This window comes from Pieris napi, chromosome 18, assembly GCF_905475465.1.
Source record: "Pieris napi chromosome 18, ilPieNapi1.2, whole genome shotgun sequence".
In the NCBI taxonomy this organism is placed as follows: Eukaryota; Metazoa; Arthropoda; class Insecta; order Lepidoptera; family Pieridae; genus Pieris; species Pieris napi.
Window position 1 is genome coordinate 9484062 of NC_062251.1, and position 20447 is coordinate 9504508.

A 20447-nucleotide genomic window follows, 5' to 3' on the forward strand; every position below is an offset into this window, starting at 1 on the left:
ACAGTGACAAAACCCTTCGAAACCTATACCAGAACGACTGTACAACTTTCTGAATCTAACTTGACCAGTGACGTTATTAACGCTGTGGCGAACAATAATATCACTCCTCTTTTCCATCGCGTCGGTGATTTTACCGCTATGTGTGACGACACGGGCGCGGTGGGTGGAGCCTGCAGCCAGTCGCAGCGCGACCAGCGGGCAGTGCGTTTAGAACTGTCAAAGGCGAAACCCGTGCGCGATTTAGGAATTATCCCTTAGTGACGTATAATTTATCTATTCTTGTACTTTCTTGTGCTTTCTTTTCTCTAATTGTACTACAACTCTTATCATTCAACTTCGTTCCTTCTGTATATGTTGTAATCATTATTATATACTTTTAAAGTCAAGAAGTTTTCTTTGTTTTCCCACTGCGGCCACTACCTAGCCTAGAAACTATTATTATATGGTGCTCGGCTCTCGCGCACCTATAACGCACCTATCTCGGACCTGTCATAATACACAAGTCCTGTAATAGTCGCTGTTCTTCGGAGGGAGGTGTTACGCTTCTCGCCTAAATCGCAGCATTGCATCGGCCCGACAAACATTCCACACGGCACCAGGAGGCACGAGGCGTATGGTCAGCGGAATGTGACGTTAACGTCGATCGCCCCGCGCAAGAATGGATTCCATTTTTATATAGTTTTATAATTAGATCTAACATCAATCATTTAGCACTTATTTGTAATTTTAATTAATTGTAATTTCTTTTAAATATAGTCTTTTTCTTTCTTTTGATTGGACAATTCACACCAATTGACCTAGTCACATGCTAAGCTGGTGAAGCTTGTGTTATGGGTCAGTACCCATAACTTGTTGTGTGTGTGTTGCCCAGTGGCAACGGATATACATACATATTATACATAGATAGACCTAACACATAAATACATATTTAAACACCCAAGACCTAAGCACAACACCAAATGCTCATTACATCGATGTTCGTCTCAGCCGGGGATCGAACCAGGGACCCATGGATTCGCAGTCAGGGGTACTAACCACTAGACCAATGAGCTTTTAATTAGTAAACTTGCATTTTTTTGCATCCCTCGGCTGCTCCCTACATAATTTGCCTTAGATTTAGTACTATGTATGATGTGGTAAACTTTAATAAATAAATAAACTAAGTTTATCGAAAACCATAAACAATTCGCTATTGTTGCCTTTTAAATAAAGCAGTGTTAGAAATTCGTATAAAAATTTAGTGTTTAAGGCACTCAATTTATCTCAATTAAAAAGGTTTCATTCAAAACATTTAATATTTAAACTTAACCTTAGTTTTTGGGAACTGGAGTCTGTTAATAATTAATTTTATTGTCAAAATATCTCAAAACTGTGGCAACACTGATACACTAAGTATGGCAACACCGACCCATCTATTCCGCGGCTCAAACATACCAATAGGCCTTAATCAGGCTTTCATGGGCCAATATATTGGTGAAACCCGTGTAAGAGTATAAATTACAGAGGCGTGTATCCCTAGCGGGTGGGCTGGTGGAAACGACTCCCCGTAGGAAGTACCGAGAGGTGGACTGTACCAATGCTGGGAACGCTAGGCCCCCACCACTATCCCCTTTACAAAGGGTTGTACCTGAAAAAAAAACATATATATGTATAGCCAGGTTTATATAAGGCTGATCAGATTACGTAACGTATTTTGGGAGGGGGTCCTATTGTAAAACGTTACGATGCGGGGCGGGGATTGAATTACGCGTTATTAATATTGTCTTTGATTGACATAAACGTTACACATTTAAAGAAAAAACTGTTTTTAACGGATTAAAGTTATGTATTATTATAACCAATGTCGATACCAACTCCGGGGAAATAAATACAGATAATGCAACTTTCTCTGCAGCTGTGATACTTTTTTGACATACAACATCTTTTGTCTTCAGTCACCGTGACCACGCACGCTGTAAAGCACGCGAAACGTCGGATAAATTGAAAATTATGTTAAATAATTGTAAATTTATAATAATACATAACTTTAATCCGTTAAAAACAGTTTTTACGCGTTATTGTTAATATAATTTTCGACTTTCCAGTACTTTACACCACATAATGGTAACTTTTAGGTATAAAGAGTCATTAGGTGGTCACGAAACGTTTTACTATTACAGAAAAACGTTACGGCGCGTTACATGGTGGGGGTCAATAATCTCCAAAAATTGCGTTACGTAATACTTGAACGCTCCCTAAATAATTAACAAAATATCCTATAATATTACGTTACACTAGTAATATACCAACTACACTAAACTAGACGTAAATCTTAAAATAATAATATTAATAAAATTTAAAAGAAATCTTTGGGTCAGAAGATTCTTAAATAAATTATTTTTTATTAATTATATCAAGGTATTGTAGACTTTAGTTCATCATATATAAAACTGGATTAAAAATATTGCAAAAATTCAAAAATCATTTATTCACGTAGATAACACAATGTACACTTGTGATGCGTCATTAAAGAAATAAATATTAATGCTTCTAATTTTACATTTGGTGCCAGTTCTCAAATCAAGGGCGTAGAACGGAAGAGAAGAACTGGCAATAAACTCTCCGCCACTCTTTTTAATCGCCATGTTTTTTTTTTTTTACACAACGTTTGTAAGGAGCTGCAACCTTTACACCATGTTCCACGAGACATCTTAAGTAATTAATAATAATAACATAAATTAAAAACAAAGACTTGCATATTCCTTTAGTCAAACCGTTGCTTGATATACAAAATTAAAGATAATGGCTATTCAACATGGCGTTTTCACATCCCACATTGTCGAACAAACATTGGCAGGAACTCACCAATTAATAGGTTATGTCGCTACCATAATGATATTGCACAGAGTTTTAACATTTTTCATGGTTCTCTCAGCTAAGAGTAGAATTAGGACACAGTACCGATAATTTATTTTCTTGGTTCAAATAGTTTAATTCTATTATAGTTTGCATTTTTAATTTTGGAACGAAGTTCCTTATCGCGCGTTGTGAAAGGGGGCTAGACGGAAAAAATTCTTACGAAAACTTGTCACGACACTTTTTTGCTATTTGCATAATTTATTTTCTTGGTTCAAATAGTTTAATTCTATTATAGTTTGCATTTTTAATTTTGGAACGAAGTTCCTTATCGCGCGTTGTGAAAGGGGGCTAGACGGAAAAAATTCTTACGAAAACTTGTCACGACACTTTTTTGCTATTTGCATAATTTATTTTCTTGGTTCAAATAGTTTAATTCTTTTATAGTTTGCATTTTTAATTTTGGAACGAAGTTCCTTATCGCGCGTTGTGAAAGGGGGCTAGACGGAAAAAATTCTTACGAAAACTTGTCACGACACTTTTTTGCTATTTGCATAATTTATTTTCTTGGTTCAAATAGTTTAATTCTTTTATAGTTTGCATTTTTAATTTTGGAACGAAGTTCCTTATCGCGCGTTGTGAAAGGGGGCTAGACGGAAAAAATTCTTACGAAAACTTGTCACGACACTTTTTTGCTATTTGCATAATTTATTTTCTTGGTTCAAATAGTTTAATTCTATTATAGTTTGCATTTTTAATTTTGGAACGAAGTTCCTTATCGCGCGTTGTGAAAGGGGGCTAGACGGAAAAAATTCTTACGAAAACTTGTCACGACACTTTTTTGCTATTTGCATAATTTATTTTCTTGGTTCAAATAGTTTAATTCTTTTATAGTTTGCATTTTTAATTTTGGAACGAAGTTCCTTATCGCGCGTTGTGAAAGGGGGCTAGACGGAAAAAATTCTTACGAAAACTTGTCACGACACTTTTTTGCTATTTGCATAATTTATTTTCTTGGTTCAAATAGTTTAATTCTTTTATAGTTTGCATTTTTAATTTTGGAACGAAGTTCCTTATCGCGCGTTGTGAAAGGGGGCTAGACGGAAAAAATTCTTACGAAAACTTGTCACGACACTTTTTTGCTATTTGCATAATTTATTTTCTTGGTTCAAATAGTTTAATTCTATTATAGTTTGCATTTTTAATTTTGGAACGAAGTTCCTTATCGCGCGTTGTGAAAGGGGGCTAGACGGAAAAAATTCTTACGAAAACTTGTCACGACACTTTTTTGCTATTTGCATAATTTATTTTCTTGGTTCAAATAGTTTAATTCTTTTATAGTTTGCATTTTTAATTTTGGAACGAAGTTCCTTATCGCGCGTTGTGAAAGGGGGCTAGACGGAAAAAATTCTTACGAAAACTTGTCACGACACTTTTTTGCTATTTGCATAATTTATTTTCTTGGTTCAAATAGTTTAATTCTTTTATAGTTTGCATTTTTAATTTTGGAACGAAGTTCCTTATCGCGCGTTGTGAAAGGGGGCTAGACGGAAAAAATTCTTACGAAAACTTGTCACGACACTTTTTTGCTATTTGCATAATTTATTTTCTTGGTTCAAATAGTTTAATTCTATTATAGTTTGCATTTTTAATTTTGGAACGAAGTTCCTTATCGCGCGTTGTGAAAGGGGGCTAGACGGAAAAAATTCTTACGAAAACTTGTCACGACACTTTTTTGCTATTTGCATAATTTATTTTCTTGGTTCAAATAGTTTAATTCTTTTATAGTTTGCATTTTTAATTTTGGAACGAAGTTCCTTATCGCGCGTTGTGAAAGGGGGCTAGACGGAAAAAATTCTTACGAAAACTTGTCACGACACTTTTTTGCTATTTGCATAATTTATTTTCTTGGTTCAAATAGTTTAATTCTTTTATAGTTTGCATTTTTAATTTTGGAACGAAGTTCCTTATCGCGCGTTGTGAAAGGGGGCTAGACGGAAAAAATTCTTACGAAAACTTGTCACGACACTTTTTTGCTATTTGCATAATTTATTTTCTTGGTTCAAATAGTTTAATTCTTTTATAGTTTGCATTTTTAATTTTGGAACGAAGTTCCTTATCGCGCGTTGTGAAAGGGGGCTAGACGGAAAAAATTCTTACGAAAACTTGTCACGACACTTTTTTGCTATTTGCATAATTTATTTTCTTGGTTCAAATAGTTTAATTCTTTTATAGTTTGCATTTTTAATTTTGGAACGAAGTTCCTTATCGCGCGTTGTGAAAGGGGGCTAGACGGAAAAAATTCTTACGAAAACTTGTCACGACACTTTTTTGCTATTTGCATAATTTATTTTCTTGGTTCAAATAGTTTAATTCTTTTATAGTTTGCATTTTTAATTTTGGAACGAAGTTCCTTATCGCGCGTTGTGAAAGGGGGCTAGACGGAAAAAATTCTTACGAAAACTTGTCACGACACTTTTTTGCTATTTGCATAATTTATTTTCTTGGTTCAAATAGTTTAATTCTTTTATAGTTTGCATTTTTAATTTTGGAACGAAGTTCCTTATCGCGCGTTGTGAAAGGGGGCTAGACGGAAAAAATTCTTACGAAAACTTGTCACGACACTTTTTTGCTATTTGCATAATTTATTTTCTTGGTTCAAATAGTTTAATTCTTTTATAGTTTGCATTTTTAATTTTGGAACGAAGTTCCTTATCGCGCGTTGTGAAAGGGGGCTAGACGGAAAAAATTCTTACGAAAATTTGTCACGACACTTTTTTGCTATTTGCTATTGTTCGACCACCGGTTCTCGTCCGATCACCTAAGTTAAGCAACGTCGGGCGAGGTCAGTACTTGGATGGGTGACCGCCTGAGGACACCTCGTGATGTGGGCTTTTTTTTGTAGGGATAAGAAATGAAAATTATTTTTGGAATCACTTAACTAAATAAGTCTTGTTGGAACGAAGTTATCGAGCGTTGCGAAAGGGGGTTAGACGGAATAAATTAAGACCAAAAGTTGTAACGACACTTTTTGCTATAGTTGTTATATTTTACATTTTCGATTTAGCTATCGCCAACGTCCATACCACGTTGAATACACCGGTTCTCGTCCGATCACCGAAGTTAAACAACGTCGGGCGAGGTCAGTACTTGGATGGGTGACCGCCTGGGAACACCTCGTGATGTTGGCTTTTTTTTTTCGTCGTAAGATTGGTGTCGAGAAAATCGTATCATACTGTTATGATACCAATTAACATATAAATTAATCGAAAGGAATTTCGTTCCATCCGGGTGTCCCTTGACACCTCTAAAGTTTTTATGCTTGTTTGTATTTAACACTGTTTTTTGTATCTACTTGATTTCGCTGGTCGTGTCCACATGTTATAGGGACGGCACCGCTTTTGATATTTACGTATGTATGTCAATTTATATCATGTGTTTGTCCTAATTTTGTGGTCCAAATAAAATAATAAAAAAACATTTCCTACCATTAGCATGTCCAGCGCAAATTTTGTCCGCAGCCAGGAACTCCTTATAATCCTTCGAAGTGTTGTTGACACAATCGTCAAATGGTACGAAAGGAACGTCTAGTACTTTCAAAACGGGCGATTCTGACCCCGCATAGCCCGTTGTCAGGCCCCAACCAGCTACCTGGAGTTTAAAGCATTTAAATTAAAAATATTGCCTAATTTTACGATTAAACAAGCTGGTTAGAGTCCGAAACGCGAAGGTTTTATTAATATCACACGTAATAAAAAACAGATTCCCTAGCAAAAAGCTTTAGGAAAAAGAATACGACGAGGGAAGGAACACCTTAAAATTCTTCATAAATATCACAAATATCCAAAATTAAATAAATTAAATTAGTTAATAATTAGACGCGCAAACCAAATATTAACAATCATCTTACACTTGTAGCCAATAAATAGCTTTTAAGTCTTTAGTTTTTTTTTTTTTTTGTATTACTTTAGAATAAGGTTCTATATATATAGATTTTTTTTTATATAACATTTGGTTCTGCACTTCTCGCACGCATCATGTTTCTTTCTTTTTTTTTAGTTTTTCTCTTTAACTAGGGTTGCCTGGAAGAGATCGCTTATTAGCGATAAGGCCGCCCGTTGCATCCCTTATAATTTTTATGTATTGTGTTTCTTTTATTTGCAACGAAATGTAAATTGTACGTAAAACATAATTTTTATTGCCCTCAAATGGGTCAAATATGTCCCTTTTTCGGTGGAGAACTTTTTTAGTAGCAACACCACCCGTTATGCCGTTGGTACACCTCCATTGCGAGTTTCGCACATTACTTACGCGAAACTATCAGCGAACCCTCCAGCACGGACCAGTTGAAAAATAACAAGAAAATGTCGTCACTTTTTTGATTTTGTAGTCAGGGTAGGATGATCAAGTAACTAGGTATTACGACACGCAATTTTTGGAGATTAAAAAAGTTACAATTATGTGGTGTAAAGTACTGGAAATTCGAATAATATTAACAATGACGCGTAATTCAATCCCCGCCCCGCATCGTAACGTTTTACAAAAGGAACCCCCCCCCCCAAAAATTCGTTACGTAATACTTGAATGCTCACATAACATGCACGCACGCGCCAACGCACGGGCATAGATGTAGACGGATTACGCCAGAAAGAGACAACATCATAGTCAGAGCAGGATAAGAACAGAACAGACCTTGCCCATATTCCCCTTTCTCAGTTGTTCCTCATTCAGTTTCGGATCGAAGTCCAAGCAGAGCGGACGTATGTAGGGGCGATAGTAGAACGGCTCGTTGACTACCACCACGGCGAGATCGTATTGATAATTCAAATCGGCGCCGTAGAACCGCGAGGCTAACTCTATTTTTGATACCTGAAATAAAGAAGTATATTATCACTGTATAATCTAAAAAAAAATGCGTGCGTACAAAGTACACATGTCAGAAGTGAAACTACTTTGTAAATTAACTATTACTAAGCTATTGCATAGCATTTTTTATCAACTTATGCAATTACTAGCCGTTTAGCGCCCACTTCGCTGGACGAATTAAAATAAATTTTATGTTTCATTATTTTATTTTTTTTCATATTTTTATTATTCTTCTTTTTAACTTCCCGCTAAGAAAATTGAAATATGTATTTTGAAAATCGAGTTTTTAACAGATGTTGACGTTTTGCGGTTCTAGGAAGCCTCTTTTGTTTTTATTAGCGGGAAAAATTTTCATAAAAGTAAAACAGAAATAAAAAAATTAAGGAACGTTGGAATTAAAAAAATAAATAGCCATAAACCATCTAGGAAAAATTTCGCATCGAATGGTGGTAGTTTCATGTCGATACGATGGTGGTTTAAGCGTGAAAGAGCCTCAAACGAACACCATTTTCTGTTTATATATATAGATATAGATAATAATTATTTATTTATTTTTTATATATGCAGTATTTGTTTTTCTTTGATATTATTTAAATCTACCACTCTATCTGACTCTCGTCAAAGAGATGGGAATGCGCAGTATGCGTTCTGTCCCACTCTAACGCGTATTTGCCGCACCTATATTACGTCATCGGGTGTTAGGTTTTTTTCGTTACGGAATTTCTTGATTCAGTCGCCGCGCTCAAAGCCCGCGATAAAATCTATGCAATAGCTTAAAAATGTTAAAACGTAATATTTAAATTATTTTACGCAATGAAAAGTTTAATTTTACAATCATCAAAATGATTATCTGTTTACAGTTAAATATAAGTATTGACCTCAGAATTTTTATAGTTTAACTAGCGGACCCCACAGACGTTGTCCTGCATGATATTTCAAGCGATTAGGATATTAAACAAAGTATGAAAGTACCGACTGCAGCGCCATCTGCCGGGATGATTTGTGAATATAAACCACCCAGGGCTCTACCCAGCCGCATACAAAAAAAAACATTCAAATCGGTTGAAGAGGAGTTCAGTGACATACACACGTACAGTAGAATTAAATATATTTATATGTAAGCTATCCTATCTTTTAAGTTAGATCAAACTGCACACACGGTGTGCAAATTTGATTGAAATGGGTTGAGTAGTTTAGGAGTCCATAGCGGACAAACAACGTGACGTGTAATTTATATATATTAAGATAACCCGAACGAGTGATTGAAATTATTACGATACCATGATTCGCTCTAAGTACTCCAGCATTTAGAAGTTGCTTAACACTGCGTATAATGCTTTCCAATTTTATTTTTCCAGTACTTAGAAGAGATAGCTCGATAAGGCCACTCGTTTTCATCAAGTGTTTTCACTGTACTGGTTTGGAATATATTGAACCGCCCTGTATTCCATATGCTAATAATAAGTAATACAACTTACGTCCCGTCGTTGGGCGTATAACGCGTCGTAGGGATGATCCCAATCCCGGTACAGTTTGCCAACAGCCACCGAGTACAAATAACTCGGCAATTGCTGTATCTTCTCGAGCCAGAAGCAGTGAGCGGCTGAAATTAGAACAGGCCTATTAGACCATCTGTCTCTTTCCAACACAGCGTAAACACAATTTGACAGATAGAGACGAAATATATGAAGATGGCGTTTAGCTTAAGGGGCGTCCATAAATTACGTGAGGTGTTTTTTTAAATTTTCTGTAGCTCCCTCCCCTCCTGGTGAGATGTCGTGAGATTTTATTCAACCCCCTCCCCCATCCCCCAATCTCACGTGAGATTTTTCAAAATGTGGGTTTCTTAAGTAAACGCGTTGGATTGTTATTGTAAAAAGAAGAAAAAATTGCATCGTGCTTTTATTTTCGACTAAAACAAAATAACTGAAATGTTGAGCGTTTCGGTATGGAGTTAGCGGGAAGTTGCAGAGATGGCCTTTAGGGTCAACCATTTTCCTAAAAAAAATTTTCAATCAGAAAAAATTGCGTGATATTTGCTGAGACCCCCCCTCTCTCCAACGTAAGATTAAATGAGATTTGACTCGACCCCCTCCCCCCCCCCTCAAACACCTCACGTAATTTATGGACGTCCCCTTATGTCTAATAATAAAAATGCCTATTTGAAAATCTATTTCAGATTATATATTAGTGACCCTATCAAAATCTGTAAAAATAATTAACTTTTGAAATCGAGCTTTCGTCAACTGTCATTTTCATACAAAGGTCTATCCACAGACACCGATACGACCGATAGGACGATAGACGATGGATAGCTTGTATCGACAGATGGCTATTACAATCGACTGGTTATTGGCACACTTTTTACTACATTTGGATTAAGATTACTATCTGAGACGGTGGGTTATGGATTGAGATACGTTATTAGGGTTCGGGCGTATGATGTTGATGGAGAAGATTGGCAAGAGATGCTCAAGACAGAGAAATGGAGCCAGTTGGAGGTAGGTCTCCTCCATACTCTCTCTATGAGAGGGCCTTAAAAAAATATAATTATTAATGTATAAAGTGTATCTTTTGTTAATATGGATGAATGTTTCTAGTAATAAATAAGGTTTAATTATTATTATGAATAATGCTTAATTACAAGTTCTACTTTTCGTGACTTATTACACAGATTAATCACAAAGAAATTATATTTTTGGGAATAAATACATTTTTCTGTTTCTTTCTATCGTTTTTCTGATTATTATTATAATCTAATTAAACACAAAATCAAATAACTTTCTCTAAAAACTACATACCGGATATAACAATTGAAGTACTAATAAGCGAACCCCCACAGATCTGGTTATGCGTTTCTGCAGTCATATTCTTTAAGTAAATGCCCACATGCCACGGCACCGCACCCCTTTCCGCCATCCCGCCCCCTATCACCAGGATCTCCCCTTTGGGGGTTACAGTCCCGCATTCTGAAATATATTACACAAATACTAGAATATGTTACTTATTGTTGTTGCTTCTACATTTTCCCTAGGTAATAGACATTTGCCTCGACATTTTCCCAAGGTAATAGACATTTGCCTCGACATTTTCCCAAGGTAATAGACATTTGCCTCGACATTTTCCCAAGGTAATAGACATTTGCCTCGACATTTTCCCAAGGTAATAGACATTTGCCTAGACATTTTCCCAAGGTAATAGACATTTGCCTCGACATTCTCCAAGGTCATAGACTAGAATAACTTTGTCTATTACCTTCATAGACAATTAATAGGTAATTGACATTTGCCTCGACATTTTCCCAAGGTAATAGACATTTGCCTCGACAATTTCCCAAGGTAATAGACATTTGTTCGACAATTTCCCAAGGTAATAGACATTTGCTTCGACATTTTCCCAAGGTAATAGACATTTGCTTCGACATTTTCCCAAGGTAATAGACATTTGCTTTAACATTTTCCCAAGGTAATAGACATTTGCCTCGACATTTTCCCAAGGTAATAGACATTTGCCTAGACATTTTCCCAAGGTAATAGACATTTGCCTCGACATTTTCCCAAGGTAATAGACATTGCTTCGACAATTTCCGAAGGTAATAGACATTTGCCTCCACATTTTCCCAAGGTAATAGACATTGCTTCGACAATTTCCCAAGGTAATAGACATTGCTTCGACAATTTCCCAAGGTAATAGACATTTGCCTCGACATTTTCCCAAGGTAATAGACATTTGCCTCGACATTTTCCCAAGGTAATAGACATTGCTTCGACAATTTCCCAAGGTAATAGACATTGCTTCGACAATTTCCCAAGGTAATAGACATTGCTTCGACAATTTCCCAAGGTAATAGACATTTGTTCGACAATTTCCCAAGGTAATAGACATTGCTTCGACAATTTCCCAAGGTAATAGACATTTGTTCGACAATTTCCCAAGGTAATAGACATTGCTTCGACAATTTCCCAAGGTAATAGACATTGCTTCGACAACTTCCCAAGGTAATAGACATTTGTTCGACAATTTCCCAAGGTAATAGACATTGCTTCGACAATTTCCCAAGGTAATAGACATTTGTTCGACAATTTCCCAAGGTAATAGACATTGCTTCGACAATTTCCCAAGGTAATAGACATTTGTTCGACATTTTCCCAAGGTAATAGATATTTGCTTCGACATTCTCCAAGGTCATAGACTAGAATAACTTTGTCTATTACCTTCATAGACAATTTTTTGAGTTAATAAGTTAACAAACTAGCCAATGATTTATAAAGAAATCTCACCCGGATAGCATTTAGGCTTATAATTCCAATGTCCATCCGTACAGAACATATATGGCAAGTCCTGGGGGCTGTAATAATTCGGGCGCCGGCATTCGGGCTGCACCGTCGTACCGTCCAGCTCCTCCTTCCCACAATCCCTGGTGCTGTCAATCCCACCATACTCCGTCACCAGGCAACGGTACACCACACTGTCTGATGGTTGCAGCTTGCAGGACCCTGAAGTTTCATAGCAATTAGATTGAAGATTTGAATTAAACAAATATCTAATTGAATATTGGAATAAGGATTAAGTTGGCGCCTGGTAGATAGTAAGGTACACTGCCACAGGGACATAACTTTCATATTATATTTTAACACGCTTTATATTAGCTTCACCTGTATGTATGTATGTGTGTAACCGACTCCTTCAGACTCGATTTTGACCCACTTTAAACGGACAAATTTAATTCAAACTTTGTACACTTATAAAGAATCAGCGACAATATAATAATTTCATAGGTTTATCTCGAAAAAACAATGAAATTTTTTTTAAGTCCACAAATAATACGATAAAATTGAGACAACACGTATTGCTGCTAGGACTAAAAAGTGGAAAATAAATATAGTTTAAAAAAACTATAAAACACGCTTTTAAAGCACATCAAACTAAAAAATGAAAAATAATTCCTAAGTACACTCACGTACACAAGTGGGCAAAGTCTCCACGGACCAGACTCCGCTGTAACAATGTATGGTCTCGTCTCCAACCAATTTGTATCCAGGCTTGCAGGACACGTTCAAAGTTAAGTAGCGATTGGAAGTCGCGGGTGAAGCCAGCCTATACAGTCCGTTCCTGGGATGGTCTGGTACCGAACAGGTTTTTGGGCTGAACAAAAATATTCTAAAATTAACTTAAAATTATTACACTATTAATTAATACTTAAGTATGGAATGGGACAGTCAAAAGTCAAAAATCATTTATTCATATAGGTAACACAATGTACACTTATGAACATCAAAAAAGAAATATACATTAAATGATTCTAATTTTACATTTACTGCCAGTTGTCAAATCAACGGCGTAGAACGGAAGAGAAGAACTGGCAATAAACTCTCCGCCACTCTTTTAAATCGCCAAGTTTTTTGTTCAGTAATTAATAAAAATAAATTAAAAACAAAGATTTATCCTCTATCAACAGGAGGCATGGAGAAATAGGAGCACGCACTTACATTCTCGTGGGAACAACACGCAAATACATAGTCGAATAACTAACATCACCGCATACACGAATTCAAGTACGACCAGTCACCACAAGTAGCACCCGTTCACGAGTATGACGCATGGCCAGCCATCCCCCTCGCCATATTTTGGGGAGAGACAACCCGACGCATGTCGCATAAGTAGGGGCATTTAAAATACATCGGAAAACATTAACGGGAACGGACCTCAAGGTTGTGAATCAAATTTACTTATTACGAAATATTCCTTCACAATGGTACATTCAGTTGGTTCATTATAAAAAACTGCATAAATCAGCCATGCTCATGTCATATTAGTTATCATAATAATAACAATTTATTATAAGTCTAGTTATATAGTCTTGTACCTGGTACAAGGCATCTTGCCTCTAAAAATGTAATCACCATCCCCTTGAAGGCGGAGGTAATGTATGAAAAGGTGGGAGCTTGTAGTTTATTGTTTATCAGAATGCCAAATCATAAAATGACTGCTTCACGACTGATTTGAGAGAGACCGCCGATGCGAAAACCGCTGTGTGAGTTCGAAAAGTGAGTTACAGAATCGCAGGGCAGTAAGGACCTCGGAGTTAAATCGTCTGCCATTGTGCACATGTCCCATCGAATTGATGCTGCATTTTATGAATAAGACGATGTTGGCGTCGTCAAGGACGTTATAAACAACTCACGCGACAATAATCTGCGCCTCCGTAGTAGTGGTTGTAGTTGTTATGGTCCGGTTACACAATAAGTCAGATTCATCAGAACCGTCTGCGCATTCTTGGATCTGAAATAGAAATGTTTGTTTCGAGTCACTTGTTCATCACCACCACTATGTGGAACCAGCTGCCCACTGAAGTATTTCCGAACCAATTCGACTTCGGGTCCTTCAAGATTTACCAATTCTTGAAAGGTCGGCAACGCACTTGCGAGCCTTCTGGCATTGTGAGCGTCCATGGGCGGCGGTATCACTTAACAGGTGAGCCTCCTGCCCGTTTGCCTCCTATTACATTTAAAAAAAAACTACAAATTCGAAACCTCAAAAATTCAAATATTTCGCCAAAATTCAAGTTTAAAATCATTTAATCATATAGGTAATGTACACTAATGAACGTCAAACAAATAAATGTATATGAAATGCTTCTAACTTTACATTTGGTGCCAGTTCTCAAATCAAGGGCGTAAAACGGAAGAGAAGAACTGGCAATAAACTCTCCGCCACTCTTTTTAATCGCCTTGTTTTTTTTACACAACGTTTGTAAGGAGCTGCAACCATTACAACATGTTCCACATGACATCTTAAGTAATTAATAATAATAACATAAATTAAAAACAAAGATTTGTCCTCTATCAGCCGGAGACATGGTGAAATAGGAGCACGCACTTACACATTCTCGTGGGAACAACACACAAACACATATTAGTAACACAAAATCCAAATACTAAGTTAAAATAAAACTTACATAGTTACAATCAGCTCCCTCATCGACGCAAGCGCCGTACGCGCACTGAAAGAGATTAGTTTGGCAAACTGCGCCTGCGCATCCCCGGAGCGACTCGTCCGACCGATCAGCGCAATCCGCATTCCCATCGCACGCAAGAAATAAATCTATCAGATCACCGCTCTTACAACGAAATTTGTCGCTGGAACAAGGAATTTATTTCACTTAAAATCATTTCTCGCATACCTTTAATAATAAAATCTTCCACGCGTTTTCTTTTTAAATTACTTAAACCTTTTTAAATTATTTAAACCTTTTTAAATTATTTAAACCTTTTTAATTAATTGAAACCCCAGCCAAGCATGAAATAATTTATTTAGAATGAAATTGGCATCCTTTATACTTCTTTAGTCGCACTCTTCATTTCTGAAGGTCGTCGGGCCACATATTACTATACATTGCGGTTATTCGTGTGGACTACATACTAATCACCAGATCAGAGCCGTAACTATACCTGGAGCTAAATTCTTTTTGATGGGGCCCTATCAGTAAAAATCGTCACGTTGTACTCAGTTTAATTTTAGTAAACTTCGAGATTTTCCGCGTACTCAATTATATGTTGTATATGTCCCAGTAATGGTCATAGGCCTCCTCTTTTAGGCGAGAGGGAATGGTCTGTAGTCCCCACGCTAGCCCAATGAGTATTGGAGACTTCACATTCATCCATAGAACATAATATCTCTTGGGCAGGGGCCCTTCTTGAGTCGAGGGCCCGTGGCATTTTGCCAGCCCTGCCACCCTATTGTTACGCCACTGCACCATATAGTTGGTTGAACCAAACGACGGCTCCCAAGGAAACAATTTTGCTCGGTTATGCATAGTCGGGCTTTAAATTTGTGCTAATTTTAAAGTTCATTTAAAAAAAATAGTTTAAAAAAACTAAAAAACACGCTTTTAAAGCACATCAAACTAAAAAGTGAAAAATAATTGCTAATTTAGGCTGAAAATGGTAATGAACAAAAAATACTGGTATTATTGTGAAAAAGCGTGGGAATGGCTATAGACGAAAAATATGGCGCAGAGGGCCTCATTTTTTTTTATTTTTTTTTTCGGATTATTGCATTGTCATCGATCTTTGACAAGTGCGCAAAATTTGAATAAAATCTGTCCGTTTAAAGTGGGTCAAAATCGAGTCCGAAGGAGTCGGTTACATACATACATACATACATACAGGTGAATCTAATATAAAGCGTGTAAAAAAAAAATATTAGAGTACATTCTCATAAAAATAGAAAAATGAAAAGTTCTCACCCAACAATATCGCTTTGATCACGACACCGTGGTTGCAATTCATCAGATTCGTCTGCGCATTCCTTCACTCCGTTACACGCAGCTGTGCCGTCCACGCACGCGCCGTACGTACAACGGAACAGATAGTCAGGACAACTTTATTTGAAAAAAAAAAAATTTAAGGGACACACACAATATACATACAGAAGAATAAATGAACGACATAAGTATCAAAAGTAATAAGGAATCAAAAATAAAAAATTTATTAATATCCTTGCCAGGATTTTTTCTTTTGTCATAAAAGCATAATTAAATAATCTCGTAGTACATTTAATTAACGAAATGCTTATAATCGAAAGCGATTCAGCCCGCCATTTTTTCCAACTTTAGATTTATAGTATGCGATATTTACAGGCTTAAGTTTTCCCAAACCCTATAGCCTAGTCATTATATTATTTGTCTGCGTCAAGTGGGTGACAGATCAAAAGACAATTGTCAACTTGCATTTGTCTATTACTGAATTGCGTTGAAACTAACTCCTAACCTCCTTATTAAGAATTGTGCGCGGGAAACACATTTCATAAGTTAAAATTGGTATTGGTGATTGTGGAGGTTTAAAAATAAGTATTACTGATCCAAATCCTAGCTAATGCAAATTGCCAATACAATTTCTAAAAAGATCGTGTACCCATGTGTCTGTAGCTATTGAATGTGCATTCTAGAACCACAAAAAATAGAATTTCAAAGTTTTAAAATTGTACCTAGTTCGATAGGCTTCCATTCAAAATCAATCAAAATCAAAATATGTTTATTCAATTTAGATGCGTCTTAGGGCATGCTTTATAATGACAAAAACGTTTACAAAATTCTCGAAAGAGCAAGACTACGCCATCCGTTCGCATAACTACCAGGAGGCCTTGTTCTGAGACGAAACTCTGCAAGTTTTACCCTCCCTCTACATTACAATTATTCAAAGGAAAATGTCATAAACCACAACGTCATTGAAGTTACATAAGTAAAAAAAAATATGTTCTGTGATTTACCATATTCACCATTACACATATATTCACATCATTCTCCTTTCAGTGTTAGTAACTTGGCATTTGAACAATAACTCTATCTTTCCAATACTCAGATCTACTTTTTATTGAGACTGCACTATAACATCTCCTACAAACACAAAATAACTTACGACATTTTCCGGCAGAGGGCGTGAGTTTCATCACTTCCATCAGCGCAGTCTTTTGTTCCATCACATCGCTTATCGACTGATATCCTCTGACCATCAAGACATTGGTATTGGAAAAACCTAAAACAATTTTTTATAGACAATTTATAATACTTAAAAGATGACTTATTATGATAAAAGATAAATTACGTTAGTTCCTTCAAAAATTACCTCTCACACGATGCCTCATCAGATCCATCAGAACAATCTAACACACCGTCACATTGTTTGTCTAGTGGAATGCAGAAATCACTACATGCATGTTCATCAGCACTGTAAGTAATAACAAATACATATATTAATTGTTTCACTACTTAAATTCTTACAATATTAATACACAAGACATCTATACTAATATTATTAGAACTCGTCCCATTTTTTTTTAAGTAACAAAAGAAAATACATAGCTAAGTAGACTGTCTTACTTAAAGACTTTAACCTACTTAAAACATATAGAGGTGGTACCAAGTTTATTTTTGAAGAAAGTATAATTTGATTTGATCACTCAACATAACACAAATTCCCTAAAGAACTTTCTCCCAAACCGAGTAATGGCCAACTGGAATAGGCTTCCGGAAAGTGTAATCAGTGCATCGCATTGCACGCGCATCAGCTTATTAAGCTGCTAGTGTGTTTATATACATAATAATAATAAAACTAAACTTACTTGCAATCAGTTCGTCTTTTGGATCGTAATATATTTCTGTGTGAAGAGTTACTAAAACAAAACAGGTTTACAATTAGTGATTGAAAGCATAAAAATTGCAAAATTTGTGTTTTTAGATAGTAGTACTTTATAATATCAAAAGTCACTAAATTATTAAAATAGAGGCAACTATTATGAATATTAATCCAAAAATAATTAAATGCATATTAATCCATGTATGTTTTGTTATCTCATATATAAATAAGATTTCTTTATAATTTGCTATATAAAAGAATAAATTATAATAAAATACATTTAAAAACATACCTGAATCCATCTGTTCCTAGATATGAAACCTCTGCAGCACCTAAAAGTTAATATAAAAGGAATCTTGATTCAAATATTGTACAAAATAATTCTGTATGAACAATACCTTACCAAGAGCAATAATAAAAGTAATCAAATACATTTTTAAATACTTTAAGCTAATAATGGATATGTGCACATCGTTACAAAATTGGTTATAGTATAATAGTTATCAAATTAGAATTATATTTTCCTGTTTGTTATTCGCGAATGACCTCATAAAACAATAAAATTATCTTCGTTGTTCAGACAGCAATTAAACATTATTTGAGTGCCGTATGGTAAATAATATTGATACACTATCGTCCAGCATCCTTGAATAAGGTCAAGGTCATAACGTCGGTTACTTCACTGTAGAGTGTAGGATCAGATTTTACTATACACGGCCGATATATTATTTATAACTTTATCTTTACAATAGTTAACCTAAAATTATCTGTTTAAACTTATCTAAACTTTGCTTACAATATTTCCTCTTTTTTAATTGCCCGGCTTTGCGATGATGATGATAATGATATTAATGTATCCCTAATGGGAAAGGCAAAGCCCAAAGGACAAAGGTGAGAGGAAGCTTAGCTAATTGCGACTGTTATTTTCAAAATTTAAACAAACTTAATTGACAGTTGACACTGACATTTTATAACCGAGTGCAGTGTTGTTGTAAAAAAGGCTAAACAAAGTTAATTTTCTTCCGAATCTGATTATTTTTATACTAGTCTGTTAGTGTGTTTAAATATTATTGAATAAAATACGTTATTTCACAAAAGACATAACCTTTTTAAGTCGTTAAAAGTTGTCGTGTTATCTTCCTACTAATCAGCAAACGATAATTAAAATTATGTAATTTACAATAGTTTGAATTCACTATTAACTACTAAACTTAAGGGGGATTAACACAGGTCGATTTTTGCCATGCGGCTAGTAATTAATTGCCCTATCAAGACGCATTGCTTGCCTATTTACACAGATGACTAAAATTGCATGTGGCTAGGTCATTTTGTTTCAAAATGTTGAGCAGAATGGCCAGAATCGAAATAGTCAACCAATTGTTCAAGAATTGCTGCAAGAATACAAAACTAAAAAAAAAGAGGGTTGTGTGGTTTTATGAAACCACGGTAAAAGTGAAACTTTTTTTTTCACATTATAGACATTTAACTAAAATTTTTTGGAATAATATTCCATTAAGGGTATAAAAATCGCTTTATCAATCTTAATTTTATACTTAGAAAATTGGAATGATAATGGGAAATAATAAAAGTAGACTTAGGCCCAGAACACACGGTGAAACGCAACTGCAACTTCTAGTGCGTTTTCCAATTACAGCACTAGAGCGTATTATGCGGCATAATGCTCAACGTTGAATGTTCCAACTACAGCAACGCTTCGCACAATTGAGCTCTCTCAAAACGAATGCTCTCGCGTGCTTCTCGCAATCAATACCAACACAGTGACAGAAAATTGACCAGTGTTTTTCTTTAAGTTGGCATTTATCGAAATTTTCGTTAGTAAATATTATTTATTGTTGAAAAATTTGTAAGGCTTTCGTTTCGTTGTAGATTTTGAAAATAAAGTTATTTCAAACTGCTAAAAAAAAATATAAGTATGGATGAAGGTATAAATAGTTACTTTTTTATATTCCACATTTAAAATATGAATACAATTATTTATTTTAAAATTCGGATCTGTAAACAAATTTATTTTACAGGATTATACTTTTGTAAACATTGCAATGGTTTTGAAAAAGTATATAATTTTTTTTAAAATCATTTGAAAAATTACTCAAAACGTAAATGATGTAAACTTCTTACATGAAACTAAATATTTTACTGTTAATTAGCTTGTTAAAACCTTATATTCTTTAAAGGTTTTCTCTTATTTCAGTAAAAAAATGTTAATGAAATAATTTGATTATTAAAATAAGCGTAAAAAGTATACATTAATGAGGTTGCTAACTCTATTCAGAACATTTTTTTTTCAACACTGACGTAGCGCACTCTGCTGATGCATTTGAAAACTAATTCACGTTCCAATTAAGCTTCAGCATTATGCGGCATTGTGCTGCACTGAGTCGCATTATGCTCTGTAATTGGAAAACGCACTAGTTACTTTTGAGTTGCATGTAAGTTTCTGCCATAGATTCCGTTGAGAGACCACACATGGCGCGACCAGTTTGAAACCGGTTTGAAACGCGTTGCAATTCAGTCGCATTGAAACCGTGCAGGAAACTCGCGTTGCATTTCATTCATCGGATTTGGCTTCTTTTGTACAAAATGGCTGAC

At 35.4% G+C, this 20447-nt stretch overlaps 1 protein-coding gene and 1 non-coding gene across 3 annotated transcripts; one reads left to right on the top strand and one right to left on the bottom strand.

Moving 5' to 3' along the window:
• Positions 1–1276: 1276 nt before the first annotated feature.
• On the bottom strand, positions 1277–18513 carry LOC125058602 (modular serine protease-like). Of its 2 annotated transcripts, none has more exons than XM_047662707.1 (15): positions 18241–18513; positions 18130–18160; positions 17824–17874; positions 17328–17429; positions 17121–17237; positions 15950–16084; positions 14660–14840; positions 13886–13983; positions 12662–12846; positions 11982–12197; positions 10503–10670; positions 9180–9304; positions 7528–7704; positions 6324–6486; positions 1277–1627 (listed from the first exon to the last, which is right to left on the bottom strand). In XM_047662707.1, exons 1-15 carry the CDS (start codon positions 18269–18271, stop codon positions 1425–1427), a joined length of 1983 nt encoding a protein of 660 aa, XP_047518663.1. In that variant the 5' UTR covers positions 18272–18513; the 3' UTR covers positions 1277–1424. The 2 variants fall into 2 exon arrangements, with proteins under 2 accessions (XP_047518663.1, XP_047518662.1); XM_047662706.1 differs by having other exon boundaries at positions 18130–18169.
• LOC125058939 lies at positions 5908–6026 on the top strand. The gene has a single exon (XR_007118553.1). It is a non-coding gene; the product is annotated as a 5S ribosomal RNA (ribosomal RNA).
• Positions 18514–20447: the final 1934 nt, after the last annotated feature.